Source organism: Pongo abelii, chromosome 1, assembly GCF_028885655.2.
Source record: "Pongo abelii isolate AG06213 chromosome 1, NHGRI_mPonAbe1-v2.0_pri, whole genome shotgun sequence".
NCBI lineage: Eukaryota > Metazoa > Chordata > Mammalia > Primates > Hominidae > Pongo > Pongo abelii.
Window position 1 is genome coordinate 93,584,986 of NC_071985.2, and position 18,661 is coordinate 93,603,646.

General features: G+C 43.2%; 1 protein-coding gene across 14 annotated transcripts in view; it reads left to right on the forward strand.

Annotated features, from left to right (window-relative positions):
* ARHGEF11 (Rho guanine nucleotide exchange factor 11) overlaps positions 1 to 18,661 on the forward strand; it is a 115,973-nt gene that overhangs the window by 43,837 nt on the left and 53,475 nt on the right. For 7 of the 14 annotated variants that reach the window (XM_054550925.2, XM_054550934.2, XM_054550930.2 and 4 more), the window contains exons 2-5: positions 14,449 to 14,481; positions 15,676 to 15,690; positions 16,017 to 16,108; positions 17,775 to 17,873. In XM_054550925.2, the coding sequence (XP_054406900.1) occupies positions 14,449 to 14,481; positions 15,676 to 15,690; positions 16,017 to 16,108; positions 17,775 to 17,873 (239 nt within the window). The remainder of the gene's footprint in view (positions 1 to 14,448; positions 14,482 to 15,675; positions 15,691 to 16,016; positions 16,109 to 17,774; positions 17,874 to 18,661) is intronic. The other 7 variants (XM_024253853.2, XM_009242794.4, XM_002809999.6 and 4 more) reach the window with 2 other exon arrangements.

An 18,661-nucleotide genomic window follows, 5' to 3' on the forward strand; every position in this document is an offset into this window, starting at 1 on the left:
ATCTTGAGTTCCCATTTATCAATCAGTCACAAGAATTTACTAAGAGTATATGCTTAGCACTGTGTTAGTTATTGCGGGCTCTATCAACAAAGTATATATGACAGGATTTCTGCTCGTGAGGAATTTATCATCTAGTTGGAGTGAGATATGAACAATATGGATGAAATGATTTGATAACAAGTGCTAAATAGCATAGTATGGACTCAAAATGCAGTAGAAATGGACTTAGTTACTGAAAGAATCATTGGGTAAGTTGGACTAGTTAGGGAAGTTTACTAGAGACAGTACTACTTGAATTCAGCCTTAGAAAAGTGGGCTGAAGGGCAAGGTTGGACTGTTTGGAGCACTAGAGTTTGGGAGGATTTAGAATTTCAAGGTTGGTCATTCAGCATTCAACAAATTTCCGTTGAGTGTATCTTATGTGCCTCACTCGATGGAGAATAAGATCCAAACTGATTGCTCAGTCGCCATTGTTTCTCTCCTGGCCAATCCAGGTTCATTTCCTGGAGATTGTGTTTTGTGGACTAGCAGTTTCCCAGTTGAAATGCTATTATTGCCCTGTTCGAGGTGGTCCATCGTTGATGTAATAAAGCCTCATTGTCATGTGATTTGTGCCTGGATAGAATCATCATATGTGTCCAGGTCCTGGAAAGGAACTGCAGGGACCACTTGGTTCATTCTTCTCTTCCTCTCTCCCATCATTTCACCGCCCCGCTTCCCAATCCCACACATGCACATGCAACCACACTTTTTGTTTAGGAGAAATACAAGGCCTAGAACTAAGACTATAATCCAAATATTCAAACCGTTAGGATACTTTATTTAAACTGTGCTGCGTGAATTGTGAGTCAAATTAAGTGCTGTAGGACAAATACCGACCATTTTTGTAAACCTACAGAGGGAATTATAAGCCCATATCCCAGTGCCAATAATTTTTGTCTTCCTAACACCCCTTTCACTGTTGTGCAAGCCCCTCAGTATCAAAGATGTAATTCAGTAGGAAAGAGTGTAAGAGACAGCAACACTTTCTGGAAGTGGTAGGAGCCACTGCTCTAAAAACCACTTTTCCTCCCACAGAATGGTCTGGGATCTCCCCCAGTGGAGAGGTCACCCTTCGTTTGTGTGATCTAGATCTGCAAAGTGCCTGCATAGCCAGAGCCAATGGAACATTCTTTTGGTTTGTGGCCTGCCTATTGCACCTCCTATCAGGCAGCTACATGTTGAGTTTGTTGCTTGGGGTTGTCTTTGTCATAAACACAGTGGCTAATGTTCTAGTGGTCCAAGGCCCGTTAGTCAATGTGAGGGGATGGAGTAAACAACAGAGAGATCCAGAGTGGATCCTGGGTGATGAAACTGTGGCGAGAGCTGCAGGGATCTGGCTACTGGAAAACTTGACTCTGATTTTCTCTTGGCTGGCCTTCTGTCAGCATCCTAGCCAACTATGTATATCAAGTATACTTTGTAGAGCTCAGTCTATGGGTTGAGAGACCCATTTTAGGTTGTTGGAGACTTGGTGCTAAAGAAACAAAAAAATAGAAGACGTAAGTCTCTCCTTCAGAACAGGTATTTTATTAAACAGATCACACGGTAGAATATGTGAGTTTCTTTTAAAAGCAGTACACAGGCAGGGATCTGTGATGATAGCATAAGTCAGATGCTTAAGGGCCAGGAGATGCAAAGAATAGAAGTGTCATCATTTGAGAGTTCATTGAGGAAGGCTTCCTCAAGGAGGGGAGCTTCCGGACAGGTTTTAGAAGGGTAGAACAGGAATTTCCAGGGGGACCTGGAATAACCTCCCCTGTCTGTACACCCTTCTTTCTTCTACTTCTGGCAGGGCTTCCTGAAGTCACCAGCCAAGAATGTGGAGGGTATGGACTCAGCCTGTGAAGCTCTGGCCCCCCTCCCACTTCTGCCCCCCATTACAGTTGGGAGCTTAGGTTGCCATGACTCAATTTGCATCTACCTGCAGTTACCTCAGCTGAAGAACAGGTTGCATACAGCCTGCCCAAGGAAGGGGATTGCAAAGACAAGCAGATCTCATACCGTCAACTCCCATTACTTCCACAAGTTACCCATTTGATAGTTTAACCTCAGTGGTTTTAAAGTAGAACACTAACTTTCCTCTGCCACCCAGTACTTTCCTATCGATGTTGGCATGAACTCAGGGAAAGGGAGCTAATTTAAAATCCACCTTAAGAAAGTAAATTAGAAAGGTGAATCTTCTGGGCCAAATGACACACTTTTAAAAAAGCAAAATGAAGACTTCTTGGATTGGCCATTATCCTGGGTACCTGTTTTATGGTTGGTCCTTTATTTGTGCCAATAATCAAAAATCGACTCAAGTAACAACTCCGTTTATAGAAGGTATAAAGTGAAGTATGCCTTCTTTGAAGAAAGTCCAGTCTTTTGAGAATTTATATTTAAGGTATTATCACTTTCAGGATGATTTACTTCAGAACATATTTACTTATCTTTTCAGGAAAACATTAGGTAAAACAAGATATGCCTGTAGGGCAGGAAACGGTGGATCATACCTATAATCTCAGCACTTTGGGAGGTGGAGGCAGGTGGCTCACTTGAGGTCAGGAGTTTGAGACCAGCCTGGCCAACATGGCAAAACCTCATCTTTACTAAAACTACAAAAATTAGCCTGGCATGTTGACACACGCTGTAATTCCAGCTGCTCAGGAGACTGAGGCACAAGAATCGCTTGAACCTGGGAGGCAGAGGTTGCAGTGAGCTGAGATCGCACCACTGCACTCCAGCCTGTGTGACAGAGTGTGACTCTGTCTCAAAAAAATTTAAAGAAGATACTCTTGTAGAGTGGTTTTAGGATGACAAGTAATTTAATTATCACAGTGCCCTGCAAAAAGTACAAGGCTTGGTCTTCCCATCTTACTGTTAGGAAAGCTGAGACTGAGAAGTGGTGTGGCTTGCCCAGTGCCACACAGTGGCTACGATGTGGCGAGGAGGAAACCTCATTCCACAGATGGAGGCCTTTCCTTCGGCCCTGGCAAGTACCTGTGACAGATGCTTGTTCTTTATCTTGTAGGTTCTAGGTTCTGCTCGTCTCCTTTGCCCTTTGTTGAAAACCAGGAAACTCAAATGAAAATATACTTATTCATCTTGTAGATATCACCAATGCAGACGCAGAATTGCTTCTAGATCATGGTTGGTGATGGTGTCTGTTGTTTCTTTTCCAGTTGAAATGAATTTGGCTGTGGCCTGCCCTCCCTGTATTCTTTAGAGAGAATCTTTCCTTTCCAGGCTAGGGATGTAGTTCTGCCTGGGTGCAAAGACCTGATACGCTGAAGAAGAATTATAAGGGACAAAGAATCAAGCAGAATTAAGAAAGGACATGAGATGACCTATCTCAGCTCCCTCGTCATGGGGATGATAGGGCCAAGGCACAGGGAGAGGAAGCTGGGACTTTGGTATCAGGCAAACTTGAACTTGTGTCCTGGCTCTACTATTTAATAGCTGCATGGCCTGGGGCGACTTATGTAACTTATCTGAACCTCATTTTCCTTATCCATAAAGGAAAATAACACTGTTATCTCACCAGGTTGTCAGGATTAAATGAATGCCTGTAACACATGCTTATTATATGTAATTTTCTTCTCCCTTTTCAAGGATATATAAAAAGATAAGGGCAGAGTGGGTCTAGAACCCAGATGTCTAGGCTGCCAGCTGTCAGTCCTGCCCTCTTGTCAGAAGGGCCCGCCCCCTCCCTCCTGCTGGGGCAGCCTCCATGATTTCCCTTCCTGTGGCTTTGCTCTCCACCCCTGACTTCTACTCCTAATAACCAGATCTTGGATCTTCCTGAAAGTTGCTTAATGCTGTCTAGAGTTGCACAGCTAGTAAATGGCAGAATTAGCACCAATATCTAGGTCTCCTGGCTTCCTCTTGATGTCTTGAGATGCTATTCTTTTCATTGAACATAAGTTTGATGGAGGACTCCGTGACAAAAGCAAATAAATATAGGCTAAACATAATATTCGGCAGTAGATCATCTAGGAGATCTTAGGAGATCTGTAAGATGGTTGCATCTATATTAGATAACTCAAGACTTGATTTTGTGTTTCAAGGCAGGATGTGCTTGCTTTGGCAGTAGCTTACTAATTATGTCTGACTTAGGGTCTTACAGCAAAGAATAGCACCCATTTTTAAAGTACTGCAGAGCGCCAGCCATTGTACTAGATACTGTACTTACATTACACCAATTCTTAAAACAGCCTGATAGGATAGGTGGCTAGTATTCTCGTTTTGTAGATGAGAAAACTGAGGTTCACAGAAAAGAGTTTGCTGTCAGTCCCACAGATGGCCAGAGGCAGAGCCAGGCCTGTTCTAACTCCACACTTCACCACACTGCTCCTCAATATCAATGTAAATTCCTGGGCATAGCTTGGGCATTGAGCTTTTTCTAAGAAATATGTGACAAATTAGATAAATCAGATGTGAGCTTGTGCCAATACCTATGCTGATAGAGCCTGCAAGGCTGATGGGGTGTTGGGTTCTGAGTGGAGAAAAGGGTGCACAGCCTAGGGCAGTGCTGGATTGTTCTCTACTGAGGGATGAAGATGGTGCCCTCAGAGCCGGGCTCTGCTTCCTTTCTGGGAGACAGTTGTGCCTCTTTACTCTAGGACTCACAGTCCAGCGAACAAGGAGAGAGGTCGACAATGTGGGAGGTGCTTTGGCAGAAATATATACCAGGTGCTGTGGGAGACAGAAGTTCCTGGAGGGATGACTCTGGGCAGGCTTCTGGTTTTCTTTGACTGTTCTGAAGGGCAAGGAGGTCTCGCCACTGGAGAGAAGGTGGAAGTGTGGTGCAGCTGTGGCCAAAGGAGGCCAGATCAGTGCTGTCCAATAGAAAGATAGTGGAAACCACATGTAATTTAACATTTTCTAGTAGCCATAGTAAAAAAAAAAAAAATACAGGTGAAATTATTTTAATGATATATTTCATTTAACCCAATATATTCAAAATACTCTAATATAAAAAGTTATTGAGATATTTTACATTCTTTTTTTTTCACTAAAACTTTAAATCTGATGTGCATTTTATACAGTGTATTTCAATTTGAACCAGCCACATTTCTGGTGCTCTTAGCCACATGTGACCTGGGGTTCCTGTTAGACAGTGCAGGGCTAGAGGGTACTCCCAGTGTCAGCTCCTAGTAACCCACTCTCAGCAGTCTGTCCCTCACCTGTGCTTTCTAGTGCATTCCATGCATTGCTGTCTTTCAGATGCACATCTGCTCTGCCGCAGCTGGTCTCTGGGCCTCCAGCCTTTCCTCCTCCAGGCCGCTCTAGTCACTGCAGTCAGACTTATCTTTTTAAAGGCTAAACCTGATCCTATTACTCCTTCGAGAAAGCCTTCAACAGCTCCCCCATCTGTAAATAATCAAATCTATAATCCTTAGATACCATTTAAGCCCCTCCATAACCTGTCTTTTTCCCTCCATCATACTCCCTAGCAATGATATGTTACTTTAGTATTTGCAGAACCTTTTGACATACTTTATCCCGCCTGATTCTCACAGCAGCTGTGTGAGATAGGTAGGACAGGGCAGGTGAATTATAAGGCTCAGAGAGTTTAAGAGAGGTTCCTGGCTGGGCATGGTGTCTCACACTTGTAATCCCAGCACTTTGAGAGGCTGAGGCGGGAGGATTGCTTGAGCCTAGGAGTTCAAGACCAGCCTTGGCAACAAAGGGAGACCCCATCTCTACAAAAAAAAAAAAAAAATTTAACTAGCCATATATAGTGGTGCAGACCTGTAATCCCAGCTACTTGAGAGGCTGAGGCGGAAGGATCACATAAGACCAGGAATTGGAGGTTTCAGTGAACTATTATTATACCACTGCACTCCAGCCTGAGTGACAGAGCAAGACTTTGTCTCAAAAAAAAAAAAAAAAAAAGAGAGAGAGAGAGAGAGAGGTTCCTAAGCTCAGCCAGCTAGTAAGTGGCAGAATCAGGACGGAGACCCTTGTCTTTTTAATTTTATCTCTTGTTACACTCCCTGTTGTGAGATCCATCCCCTTTTCTCCCATATTGCATTGACAGCCTCCCCAGAGTCCCTGTGTCCTCCCTCTGCCTTCTTCTGCTGCTTCCTCCCCTAGAATGTCCTTCCACAGCATAGCTACCTGTCAGAATCCTCCCTTCCTCCAAGGCTCTGGTTAAAGTCCACTCTCTAATTTCTTCTTTGTCCATCCCCTCCCCAAATCTACTTTGTAACTACCAACACACTTTAACATGCAGTTTCTTATTTAGTTGATGCTTCACTGTCTTATGTGCAGAATTCAATTGTAGCAATCTGGGGCATTGAAGAATTTAAGCTTAAATAGTTCTTACAGGGTTGCCAGTGGTACTCCCCACCTAAGTCCATAGAGAGGCTAACACCCTTCTAGTTTATTAGTCTTTGTTAAAACTATGAAATTATGAATTTAATCCTAATTTATATGCATTGTGGAGGTCACTCAAAAATGTTTCTCTCAACAGCTGTGATAAGTATAGGCTTATTTTGATGTCTAAAGATCTGTTACCTATATCTGATTTCATCTTCCAACACATATTTATTGAATATCTACTATGTCCTGTGTTCTGGACAAGTATACATGAGAACAAGATATATGAAGTTTATCATTAAATGGGAAAAGAGCAGACATTTTAAAAAGCACCCAAACCGGCCGGGCACAGTGGCACATGCCTGTAATCCCAGCACATTGGGAGGCTGAGATCCCTTGTGCCCAGGAGTTTGAGACCAGCCTGGGCAAGATAGTCAGAGCTCATCTCTATTTAAAAAAAAAAAAAAAAAAAAAAAAAAAAAAAACTGGGCAGCTACTCAGGGAGCTTAGGTGGGAGGATTGCTTGAGCTTGAACCCAGGAAGTCGAGGCTGCAGTGAGCCGTGGTTGCACCACTGCACTCCAGCCTGGGCAACAGAGTGAGACCCTGTCTCAAAAAAAAAAAAAAAAAAAAAAAAGAAGAAGAAGAAAAGGCACCCAAACAATAGTGTAGTTACTATTGAGTTAGGCACATTACAAAGGTAAATTTCAGGGAGACTCAACACATTAACTGTCAGAGAAGGCCTCTCTGAGAAAGAGACACTTAAGCTGAAAGCTGAGGAATGAGTGTGAGTTCCCCAGGCCAAGGTGGGAGAGAAAGCCCCTGAGGTTGAAATACAGTGAGTGAGAGGGAGGGTGACCAGATACACGGCTTGAGAATAGGCATGAGACCTCACCCAAGGACCTGCTAGCCATGTGCAGGATTTGGAACTTCATGCAAGGACAGTGGGAAACCACGGAAGGGTGTATATCCTCTAATTTCTCTCTTTAAAAGATCATTCTGTGTGTAAGAATGGGTAGGGGCTAGAGTAGACATGGGGAGGCCAGTTCTTCTAGGTGAGAGATGATGGTGTCTTAAATGAGCATGGTGGCAGAGAGGGGGAGAAGAGAAGTAGGTGGATTTCAGAAATGTTAGGAGGTCATATCAGTAGGACTTGTCAATTGATTGGATTTGCAGAGAGATGTCAAAGATAATCTCAGATTTCTGGCATGAGCAAGTGCACGGCAGTGTTTTACTGAGGAGGAAACGCTTGATCAGGAGCAGGGCTGGGGAGATTGATTGCAGTTTAACTGTTGTAGCTTTGAGGTGTCAGTGAAGGTGATTTGGTCCTCCCAATTACCCTTTGAGAGAGGTAGTATTATCCACATTTGTTATTGGGAAACTAAGGTTCGGAGAGGTTGGATGACTTGCCTAAGACTACATAGCCAAGAAAGGGCTGAGCCTGAGCTTGTGCCCGTATTTTGACTCTTAAAGCTGTGCTTTTAAAACCATACCACATGGCCGGTGTGCTGAGTATTCAATGTTGAACCAAGCTAACCAACCTTCTCAACACACCAGTTCTCTGCCTCCCTTCTCCACACACACCTGTCTGCCAAGTTGTCTGTTCTGATAGTCAAACAAATCCTAAAATCTCTTCTTGTCTAAGACCTTCATGAAAGTAGAAAGGTGAGGTTTACTGGCCCTGCCCTACCTAGAATTTGAACACCCTGGGGGTATTTTTCACTCACTCATTCTAGTTCTGTTCCCCTCACACCTGACATTTTTCAAGCATAGGTCACCCACTGTACACCTGGAAAAAAAAAACACACACACACAATAAAACCATTTGCAGAGGGCTTTACACTTTCAAAGCACTTAATAAATATTATCTTTTTTGCCCTCATATCAGCCCTGGAAGAAAGAAAGGACGTGTATGGTCCTTCAGCTAACATTTTTGGAGCAACCCTCACTATGCACCAGACACTGTGCTGGAACTCAGCTGGTGATACAAGGATGAATAAGACATGGTCCCTGTTCTCAGGGGCTTAAAGTCTGAAAGAGACGACAGACTAACAGATGATATCAATATGTGTTCATTTTGCAGATAAGAAAGATGATAGACTGATGATAGACTCAGAAATTAAGAGACTTGTTTCAAGAGTTTCTCCAGGTTACGGTCCTCTGAATAAGAATGGCTTGGGCTGCCTGTTGAAATAGATTCCACACCACAGACCTGCTGAATTGGATCCCTAAGGGTGGGGCCTCAAGTGATTCATATGCTGCTGGATAGCTAGGAAGTGATCCAACTGAGGAGTGAACCTTCTCTGGTGCACTGCCAGAGAACATTTGTCTATTCTCTAGTTTAAGAGATGAGGGAACTGATGCTTATAGATCAGCAGTGGTTGTCTGCAAACAGCCCTCTTTCCTCATAGCCCTTACTGTAGGGATGTGCAGGCCTAGGAGGGTGTGTTTGCCAGCCTCAGACCAGAGGGAAAATTCTACCCGGAGGCAGAATCCATAGAAAGTTAGGGTGCCAGGAGCCTCCTGAAAACTCCACCCTGGGAGATAAGGAAAACCAACCAGTAAGACCAGGTCAGAGTTCAGTAAGTATGGACTTTATCTGGAGCTAAGGTCCCGGTAGGGTATCTGTTTCCTGGTTTACTGCTCTTGTCTTTAGGGAAGGGCCCAGGAATATTATTTTGCCCCAGACTCAGGAAAACCTAGCTCAGCCTGTGTATAGTGTGTTTTTTTAATCTTTCTCTATCCGTCTATCTTATGTATGTGTATTATGTATTTATATACATATATAGCATATGTGTATTATATATATCTTTAATCATGTCATATATGTATAATATGTGTGTGGGCACATGTGATGTATATATGTGTATATGTCTGGAATGTGTGTGTATGTATGTAAAAGAGAAAATAAAGACCAAACAAATCTACATGTGGCATATACAGGTCATATAATTTTTTATTTAGGAGCACAGACCTTGAAGTCACACCAACTTTATGCACATCTTAACTTCATTTATTTAACCTCTCTGTTCACGCACTGGAAAATGGGGATGTACTACCTGTTTCACCAGACTTTTGTGAGTATTGAATTAGATAAAGTTATATCAAGTGCTTAGCACAGCACGTGGTAGGTAGTAAGAACTTTATCATTATTACCACAGAACGTGGATGTTCTAGGCCTTGTCCTCATTTACACATTTGTGATGGGGTAGGCATAAGGGTGAGGAGACCAGGAACCTCCCATTGACAGATGGAAAGGACATGATGTTATTTGCTTATCTTTGTTTCTTTAAACTCCAGAAGCCAGTCCTGTTTGGCCACCTTAAGTTCGAACTCGTATACTTTGTAGGGGTCTGAGTGAAGCAGTGGGCAGTGTAAGCTGTGGGCAGTGGTGACTGGGAAAGGTAAGACATGCCCATCTGGAGAGGGCTGCCACCACTCATTTTCAGCTGATTGTCTCTATGTGAGACCGTAAGCTCGAGGATGCCAGAACTTCTGACTGATCTTTCAAGAGAAGTCAGAAATCTGTATTTTATTGCTTAGCAACTAATTTTTAAAATATATATATATACACACACATTCACACACAGACACACCGCAGACCAACAAAAAGGATATGTGGGCTCTCTGGAAGGTCACCAAGCATCTCCTTGCTTTGTCGCCCACCCTGTGGGCTGGGGTGATTAGCATGTGGATGCATAGTTAGAAGGCACCTGCTCTGTGCCTTGTGCTGCACTCAGGCATACCGGGAAGTCCACACTGCAACTTCTGCCCTCCAGCAGATAGCAGGACTGACGCACCAGGCCACAGGGAGCCTTGGAGGAGGGGAGAATGTGTGCGCCAATGCGGGCTGCATTGTAAAGAAGAGGAGTTCTGTGAGTTGCTCTACAGATATTGTAAGTGAAAAAAGCAAAGTGCAAAAAGGGGATGATACTACCTGTTGTGTAAGGAAGAAAGGAAAATAAGAATATGTATAGGTATTTATTTAGTTTTACAAGAAGAAACACAGCAAGGAAACCAAAAACAAATGAAAACGGTTACTTGGGGAATGGGGAGAAAGAATAGGTGCACTTCTGAATATACTTTTAAAATTTCATTTTGATTTTTCAACCATGTAAATGTTTGATATATTCAAAAAATGAAATAAGCTTGAAAAAAAACAAACCCTAAGATTCAGTAAAAATATAAAAAGAAACATAAATATATCTCAAATTGATAACATAAAAACAGATTAAGACCGAGCACAGTGGCTCACGCCTGTAATCCCAGTGCTTTGGGAGGCCGAGGCAGGTGGATCACTTGAGCCCAGGAGTTCAAGACCAGCCTGGGCAACATGGCAAAACCCCATCTCTATAAAAAATACGAAAATTAGCCAGGCATGGTGGTGTGTGCCTGTAATCCCAGCTATTTGGGAGGCTAAGGCGGGAGGATCACTTGAACCCAGGAGGCAGAGGTTGCAGTGAGCTGTAATTTTGCCACTGCACTCTAGTCTGGGCGACGGAGTGAAACCCTGTCTCAAAAAACTAAACAAAACAAACAAAAAACCCAACGGATTAACCCAGAAATTTTCACACACATTACTGATGATACTGGGATATAGTCTGAGGACAAAAAGAACTGCAAGAAAACCTTGAACTTCATAGGTTTGTTGTTACTAGTGATACTGATGTAGTAGCTCCAGGAACTATCTTTTCTGCATATTGAATAGAGCAGTGAGTAAATATATTGGTATTGTTTAGGAACGGGGTTCTCAATATGAGAAAAGGAAGATAAAATGTGGAATGGGGAAGATGAAGAACCCTGTTGTGTTGAGTTCAAATTGGAGATACCAGTGTGAACTCAAAAATTTATAATAAATTTTTCTAGCTCTGTTCCTTAAAAGGGCCTGGAATGAGGGACAGCTCAGCAACAATGAGTACCTAGTAGTCAGATCTTGTTTCTAAATGCATTTCCTGCTAAAAGGAACAGGGCTCCTTGGAGAAATGTTTGATTCCAGGTCTGGCATAGGGGAAGTACAAGGTGAGCATGGAGTATCTTTTTGTGACAGAAAGCAAGGACATGATCAAAGACAGATGGTGACATGTTAAAAGGACACAGGAGCTGGCTTTCAGAAGCTCCCACTGGTCAAATTGGAACATTTCAAACTTTTTTTTTTAAAGGGTAATAGACTATAATATATTATTACTTCGTGGGGGAAACAAGATCTGTGAGTTCATAGCACTACTCCAGAAAAGGGATGATGACATTCTTTATAAAAGCTTACTGGCTAATATATGTTGAAGGAATGATAGAATTAGCAAGTTGACATTTTGCAGGCACCAGTGCAATAAGCGCTTTAGGCAAGAATCATCTATGGAGAGTAAAACTATTGGAGGAGAGATTGTTGGAAAACAGTATCTATGCAGTCTTAAAATATCGTCCCACAGATTTCTCATTAATTAAAACGAGAAAATAGATTTTTACCATTGAAAAAATCTCAGGAATACCACTTTACCTAAGTAATCAAACCTACCATCACCAAAATGGGGCAAGCTATCCAACATCACTTATATAATAGTCTCTTAAAAATGTTTAACATGAATCTAACCATGAGGAGGCATCAGATGAATCCAGATTGTAGGCCATTCAACAAGATTACTGGCCTAGACTCTGCAAAATGTCAGTGTTATGAGAGACAAGACCAAGAAAAGTAGGGTTCTAGATTAAATTAATCTGAAAGAGACAGGATGTAAGTATAATTCGAGATCTTTGATTGGCTCCTGAACTGAGGCAATTGGGGAATAGCTATAAAGAACTTAATAAGACAGTTAGGAAAATTTGAATGTGTACTGTATATTAGATAATATTGTATTAGATTCATTGGGTGTGCTGATGGCATTGTGGTTATATAGAAGAATTTCAATGCTCTTAGGGCATACAGGCTAAAATAGGGGTAAAGTGTCATGATGTCTGCAATTTTCAAGTGAGAAAAAATGTATAAACATAGATAAAGCAACTGTTACAAATGTTAGTTGCTGAATCTAAATGAAGGGCATATAGATATTCACCATGCTACTTCTTCAGTGTTAATGTAGTTTGACATTTTTCAAAATAAAATGTTGGGGTAAATGAAATGTGTGCTGCAGTGGTCAGGGACTGCTTTGTGGAGTCAATGCCATTTGATCAGGACCTTGAAAAAGTAGTAGGAGATGGATAGAGATGACAAGGGATGGCAACCATCAAGTCAGAGGTGGGAATGAGTATAGCATCGCTTAGGATCCAATAGAGGTAGGTAGTAGGCAAGTAATCAGAGACGAATTTGAAAAGACGTTTGGGTCCACAGGATGAAAGTTCTTTAATACCAGGTTATTGGAGGCACATCTGATTGTGTAGATAATAAGGAAAGAAATGATAAGTTCTTGATGAGAGGGCCTGAGGGAGTAGTATTTGAGTAAGTTAGTCTGTGGTGGTGGAGTGCTGGATGGACTGGAGAGTGGAAAAGAGGTTTTTTTCAGTAATCCAGGCATGAGGCACTAGACATGTGGCTTCAAGGGATGAGTGTCAGTGATTATGTAAAGAAAGGAGTGAGTCTGGGAAACGATTATAAAGAACCTACAGGTTTCTTTGACTAGCAGTAGGGGATAACTGAGAAGTTGGGTCAGAAAATCTGTCTCAGTGGTGCCATTTAGAGTACAAATTTGGGGGAAATTCTCCACTCTACAGGGCCGCCTCCATACCCCCAGGTTTAGGCTGAGCAGAATCTGAGCTCTGCTGCCAAATTTTGATGAGAATGTCATCAGGAAAAGGGAGGGGCCACTATTAAAGTCTTTTCTATCTATGACAGCCTCCATTTCAGGCCAAACTACCCACCTCTCTCCTTTCCTTGTTTCTCAGATTTTTAACCTTCCAAGGTCTTCCTCCCAAATATGTGCTCAGACTCACAACCCAGCTGACACAATAGTCTGTCCATTGATTCTGTCCACCAGGCCTGCCTTCCATAGGCATTTCTTCCTCCTTCAGTTCAACGGTAGTTTTCTCTCCTTTAAGCTCTCAGAAAAAAAATTTTTTTTTCATCTGTTGCAAGTATACTTACGTTGCCATCTCCTTGTCCCCCACATACCTGCCCTAGCCTCTGATTTTATTTTAGAGAAACTTTTGGTGACTGCTGAAATGGTCTTTGTCCATGCCCGTAATAGTTGTTGACAGCAGGGACATGGACCTTTTGGTTCATTTGCCTTTGATTATGTGGAACTGTTCATGCCTCAGCTCAAATGCAAACCAAATCAGGTTCTCAGGTTCAAATGCACCTTCTAGGCTTTAATATGGGCATAGGAAACCAGCTTCCTGGTGGGGTCAAAAACAAGGCAAGAAGGCCCGAGGTGTCCCAAGATAAGATGGGCTTTCTCTTTAGGTAGGAAGGAGGAGGAGTTCAAGCCCAGCATGGATAGCCCTGTGCAGTCATAGGGAATAAAGTAGGCAGAACATGTAGGAGGAAGGAACAGTGTAGGCAGAGACAGAAGCCAGAAACCATGGTAAGTGAAAGGAGGACAGTAAAGAGCAGGGACCAAGAATAGGACTGAGCCCCTCCCTACTGCGTCAGGCACTGGGGACACAGCAGCAAGACCCTCTCTGCTTTCATGGACCTTCCAACCTTGCCTGTCTGTACAGATTTACAGACAAGTGAACAGCAGCATTTTCAGTGGGTATTTGAGCTGCCGGAAGGACAGATACTGGGAGCTGTGGAAAACATTAAAGGGCACTTCCCCGGGCATCAGGCATTATACTTCCTGTTAGATGCTGTGGCGAATGGCCTAGCTGAGGCCAGATGACTGTTCTCCCAAGTACAGTGGGGAGGTTCTAAAAGGTTTTAAGCAGCAAAATGACATGGGTAAATTTGGATGTTAGAAAGCTCATGGCTGTTAGTAAGCTCACCTTGTGACCAGATGCCTCCCCTGGGTCACTCTTGGCTCTGTTGTGGTTTTTCTTTGAACCAACCATCCCTAGTGTCTTGTCTGGTTTATGTCGTGTTTTGTTTTTCTTTCTCTTTCTTCCTCCTGTCCTGCGTCGCTCTCTCCTGGGCCCACGCTCTCTTCTTCCTTGATGTCCTTCTCTCTCTGATCCAAAGATCAGCCAGTAAAAAGCAGTCTCACCTGTCCAGGTAAGAGGGGTGCCATTGTGAGGGGGAACGAAGACCCCCTCCTTTATATTTATAAGTTACTCGTACCCTCACATGGTTTCAAACTTTAAAAGTACCAAAGAATATAATAAAAGCCTGCAGTTCCATTCCTGTGCCCCAGCCACCCAGTTTCCCTCCTCAGAGACAACAGTGTTATATGTTTCTTTTGTATTCTTCCAGAGATATTTTAGATATTTTTGGATATGTAAATATTTAAACATATATAAACACATAATTTTATTCTCTCTTTTACTCACTTTTTTAAACTGTCCAAATAATTCTATATTTTGTTTATTTCACTCAGTAACATATCATGGAGATCATTCTGTATCGTGTATAAAGAGCCTCTTCATTATTTTTTATGACTGAATTCTGTGTCATTATATTACTGTAATTTATTTAACCAGTCACTCATTGTGAACATTTAGATTATTTCCACTGTTTTGCCATCACACACAGTGCTTCCATGAGTAGCCTTCTACTTGGTCATTTGCTATAGGTAGGATAGGAATTGCCCCTTTCTGAGGGGCAGCGACTATTGATTCAGGAACTCGCAACTTGTACACTTTTCCAAAAAGGAGTGCCACAGCAGTTACTGAAATTTCTTCTATTCCTGTGAGGATCCTAGTTGAAGAGAAGATGAAGCAGTGAATCCTTTGGTTTGGTGATGTGTACCACTTGGAGGTTTGGGGTCTTTAGTAGTTTCTAATTAGGCAAGGTACCTCAGGCTGGCTGAGGAAGTGGAGCTGAATATGGGGTTGGAATACTACCACCAAACAGACCGGATTCCTGTCCTCCCATGGTACCCAAAGGATAAATGGAATTTTCAAAGGCTTGGGCCGTTCCTCTACTGTCTCTTCTAGAAAGTGTGCAAGTTGCCAGTTACCCAGCGGGCTTGTACTCATGCCCATTTACTCTCCTGGAGATCACTGTTATGGAGAGGTGGAACTTTGAGGGACAAAGAGATGAAGCTAAATGGGGAGCTTGTCTCTGCTGCCTCCACTACAGCCGCATGTTGTGCTCATGCAGACCTCTGTATGTGTTTGACCCACCTCGTCTTTCCCTCCAGTCTCCCCTTCCCTTTACAAATCATCGCCTAAAACTAACTGGCTGTTTGTTTTTTTCCTGTCTTTTTCTTGCATTCATTTTCTCTGCTGCTCCGTTCTGTTCCATCAGCCCCATTGCAGCCTGGTAAGACCCAACAAGCATGTACACGTGTGCACATCCCCTTCTTGCTATTGTCTCTTTGTCGCCTAACTCCAGGAAGGGTTTTTTCCCTTCACACCTTGCTGGGTATTAAAGAGATCATGCTTGCCCTGCCAGCCCAGGATTCCAGATAGGTGGTGTTACCAGTGGTGTACACATGGCTAATGTCCTACCAGATTGGGTTACAGGGTGGGTAGGTTGGTCTCTCATTATCCAAGACTCAGGGCCCCTTTTGACAGAGCCTCCATCTACTACAAGGCTGATCCCCTCCCGCTGAGCTCATTGAAGTGCTTTCCTTACTCCTTCTCCAGGTTAAGTAGCCTGTCTTCTCTGGGAGATTCTACACCTGAGCGCAAGTCCCCTTCCCACCATCGCCAGCCTTCGGACGCCTCTGAGACAACAGGTAACCTCTTGGGCATTAACACACAAACACAGCCAGGCATGGTGGCACATGCCTGTATTCCCAGCTACTTGGGAGGCCAATGGGAGGATCGCTTGAGCCCAAGAGCTCTGGTCTGTAGTGTGCTGTGCCAGTCAGGTGTCTGTACTAAGTTCAGCGTCAATATGATGACCTCCCAGGAGCAGGGAACTACCAGGTTGCCCAAGGAGAGGTAAACTGACCCAGTTCAGAAATGGAGCAGGTCAGAACACCAATGCTTAGCAGTAGTGGGATCACACCTATGAATAACCACTGTACTCCAGCCCGGGCAACATAGTGATACTCCATCTCTTTTTTTTTTTTTTTTTTAAAAAAAAGGCACATGGCCGGGCGTGGTGGCTTATGCCTGTAATCCCAGCATTTTGGGAGGCCAAGGCAGGCAGATCACTTGAGGTCAGGAATTTGAGACCAGCCTGGCCAACATGGTGAAACCCCGTCTCTACTAAAAACACAAAAATTAGCCAGGTGTGGTGGTGCGTGCCTGTAGTCCCAACTACTCAGGAGGCTGAGGCAAGAGAATTGCTTGAACCCAGAAGGCAGAGGTTGCAGTGAGTCGAGATCGCGCGATTGCACTCCAGCCTGGGTGACAGAGCAAGACTCTGTCTCAAAAGAAAACCCACATGGACACAGAGATATATACTCATACAGACAGATCTGTATACTCCAAATGTAAAGCAACTTAGTGTTTATGTTAAGCACATGATGTATACTAGGCATGGTGTTAATGGGTTTTATATAAATTGCCTCCATACATCAACATAGAAACTAGGTTTTATTATCTTTATTTTGCAAATGAGGGAGCTGAGGCACAGCGAGGTTAAGAAATACGTCCAAGTTCGCAAGCTTATTGGGGACTTGAAACCAGTTTTGTTTTAACTCTAGAACCCACGCTTTAATCGTTGCAGGATGCAATTACACATACTCATACACATGTACGATGTCTAGTATACACTCACAGGGATGGAGACATTTGGTAGTCATAACCTCTGTTTCTTTTTGTTTTTTAATTCTGTATTTTTTTAAAGGATACATGACAAGAAGAAAACCCTTTTATTTCAGAAATAAAATAAAATATTTCAGAAATAAAAGGGTTTTCTTCTTGTCATGTGTCCTTCCCTGGATTTGGCAAGAGACCACTCCTAAGTCACCCTGCATGAGTTATCCAGCTCTATAAAAAGGATCAACAAGCACTGGTATACCACTTGCTGCATTCATTGGATGTCACTTAACATGTAACTTCTAGGCTCACTTGGGCTTCAATCCTGGGAGGCTCCTTATCGGTAATATTAGTCTTCAGGAGGATGGCTAGACCTGGTCCTGCCCCTTCTTTGACCAGTCTCACCTGGACACACCAAAAGGGACAGATACGTATGTGAGAGACAAGCATTTTAGCACCTCAGAGAAGGGTAGTTTCTTATTTGGAATACAAAGTAAGTTATAGGTTTTGCCGACCACCAAGGGAGGCGTGTCATTGCGATAGTGTTTAGACAGGAATAGTCTAGGGAATTTGTTTAGTGTGAAAAGGCTTCTTGAAGAAGAAAGGCACTGGGGCTTCCCTGGGTTGGTCTTGGCATATGTACACTAACCTCCCACTGACACTGCGTACTCAACCTTTCTCTCCGCCTTCCAGGTCTCGTTCAACGCTGTGTCATTATCCAAAAGGACCAGCATGGCTTCGGCTTCACAGTCAGTGGGGATCGCATTGTTCTGGTGCAGTCTGTGCGGCCTGGTGAGTGCTGCATCCCTCCTGCCCACGGTGGACAGTTCTTGCAAAGCCACCATGTATGTGACAGTGCCATTCTACCTGTGCTTTCCTGTGGGGCATGAATGAATTACTCTAGAACTGGTTCTCCATGGGTGCCTGGGGAAGCCTCTTCAATGCTAAGCCCCCAGGCAGAATTTCTAGAGATTGCACCTCATGCTTGCTTCCCTAGCTGGAAAGTGAAAAACCAGCAAAATAGCTGTCAGGTCATCATCAGGCAGATGTCTGATTGCCATCGAAGGGAGCCCCTCATACTGGGTCACAAGATTCCATGGAGGAATCAAAGGCCCCCTTTCTTCATATTTACCTCCACATTACCTGGCTAAGTGCACAGATGGTCACTTTCTACAGAGGTTTATAACCTGAGACAGGCACAATGGTCCAAATGATTACAGAGCACATTTACTGATACAATTAACATTAAATAATAAATTACCAACAGATGAATGATATATGTTGGATGTGATGTCAGGGGAAATGGTGTTTGGAAGTTTGAGTAGTTTGTGATCTGAGGCATAGTCATTTTCCTTGTGATCATTTGGGAAGCCCTCTTAAAAGAAACAGGATTTTAGAAGTAGTTTGAAAGATGGAAATGAAAAGCAAATCAGCAGGATAGGAATTTGGTGGAAAGGAAGTGAAGAGTGGGTGGGCATCATAGCCAAATCCATCAAGTTACCAATTGTGTATAGAAGGGGTGTGAACAGTCAAAACTCTAGCATATGCCAGGTAGTGGAACCATTGTTGGTGGTCCAGGC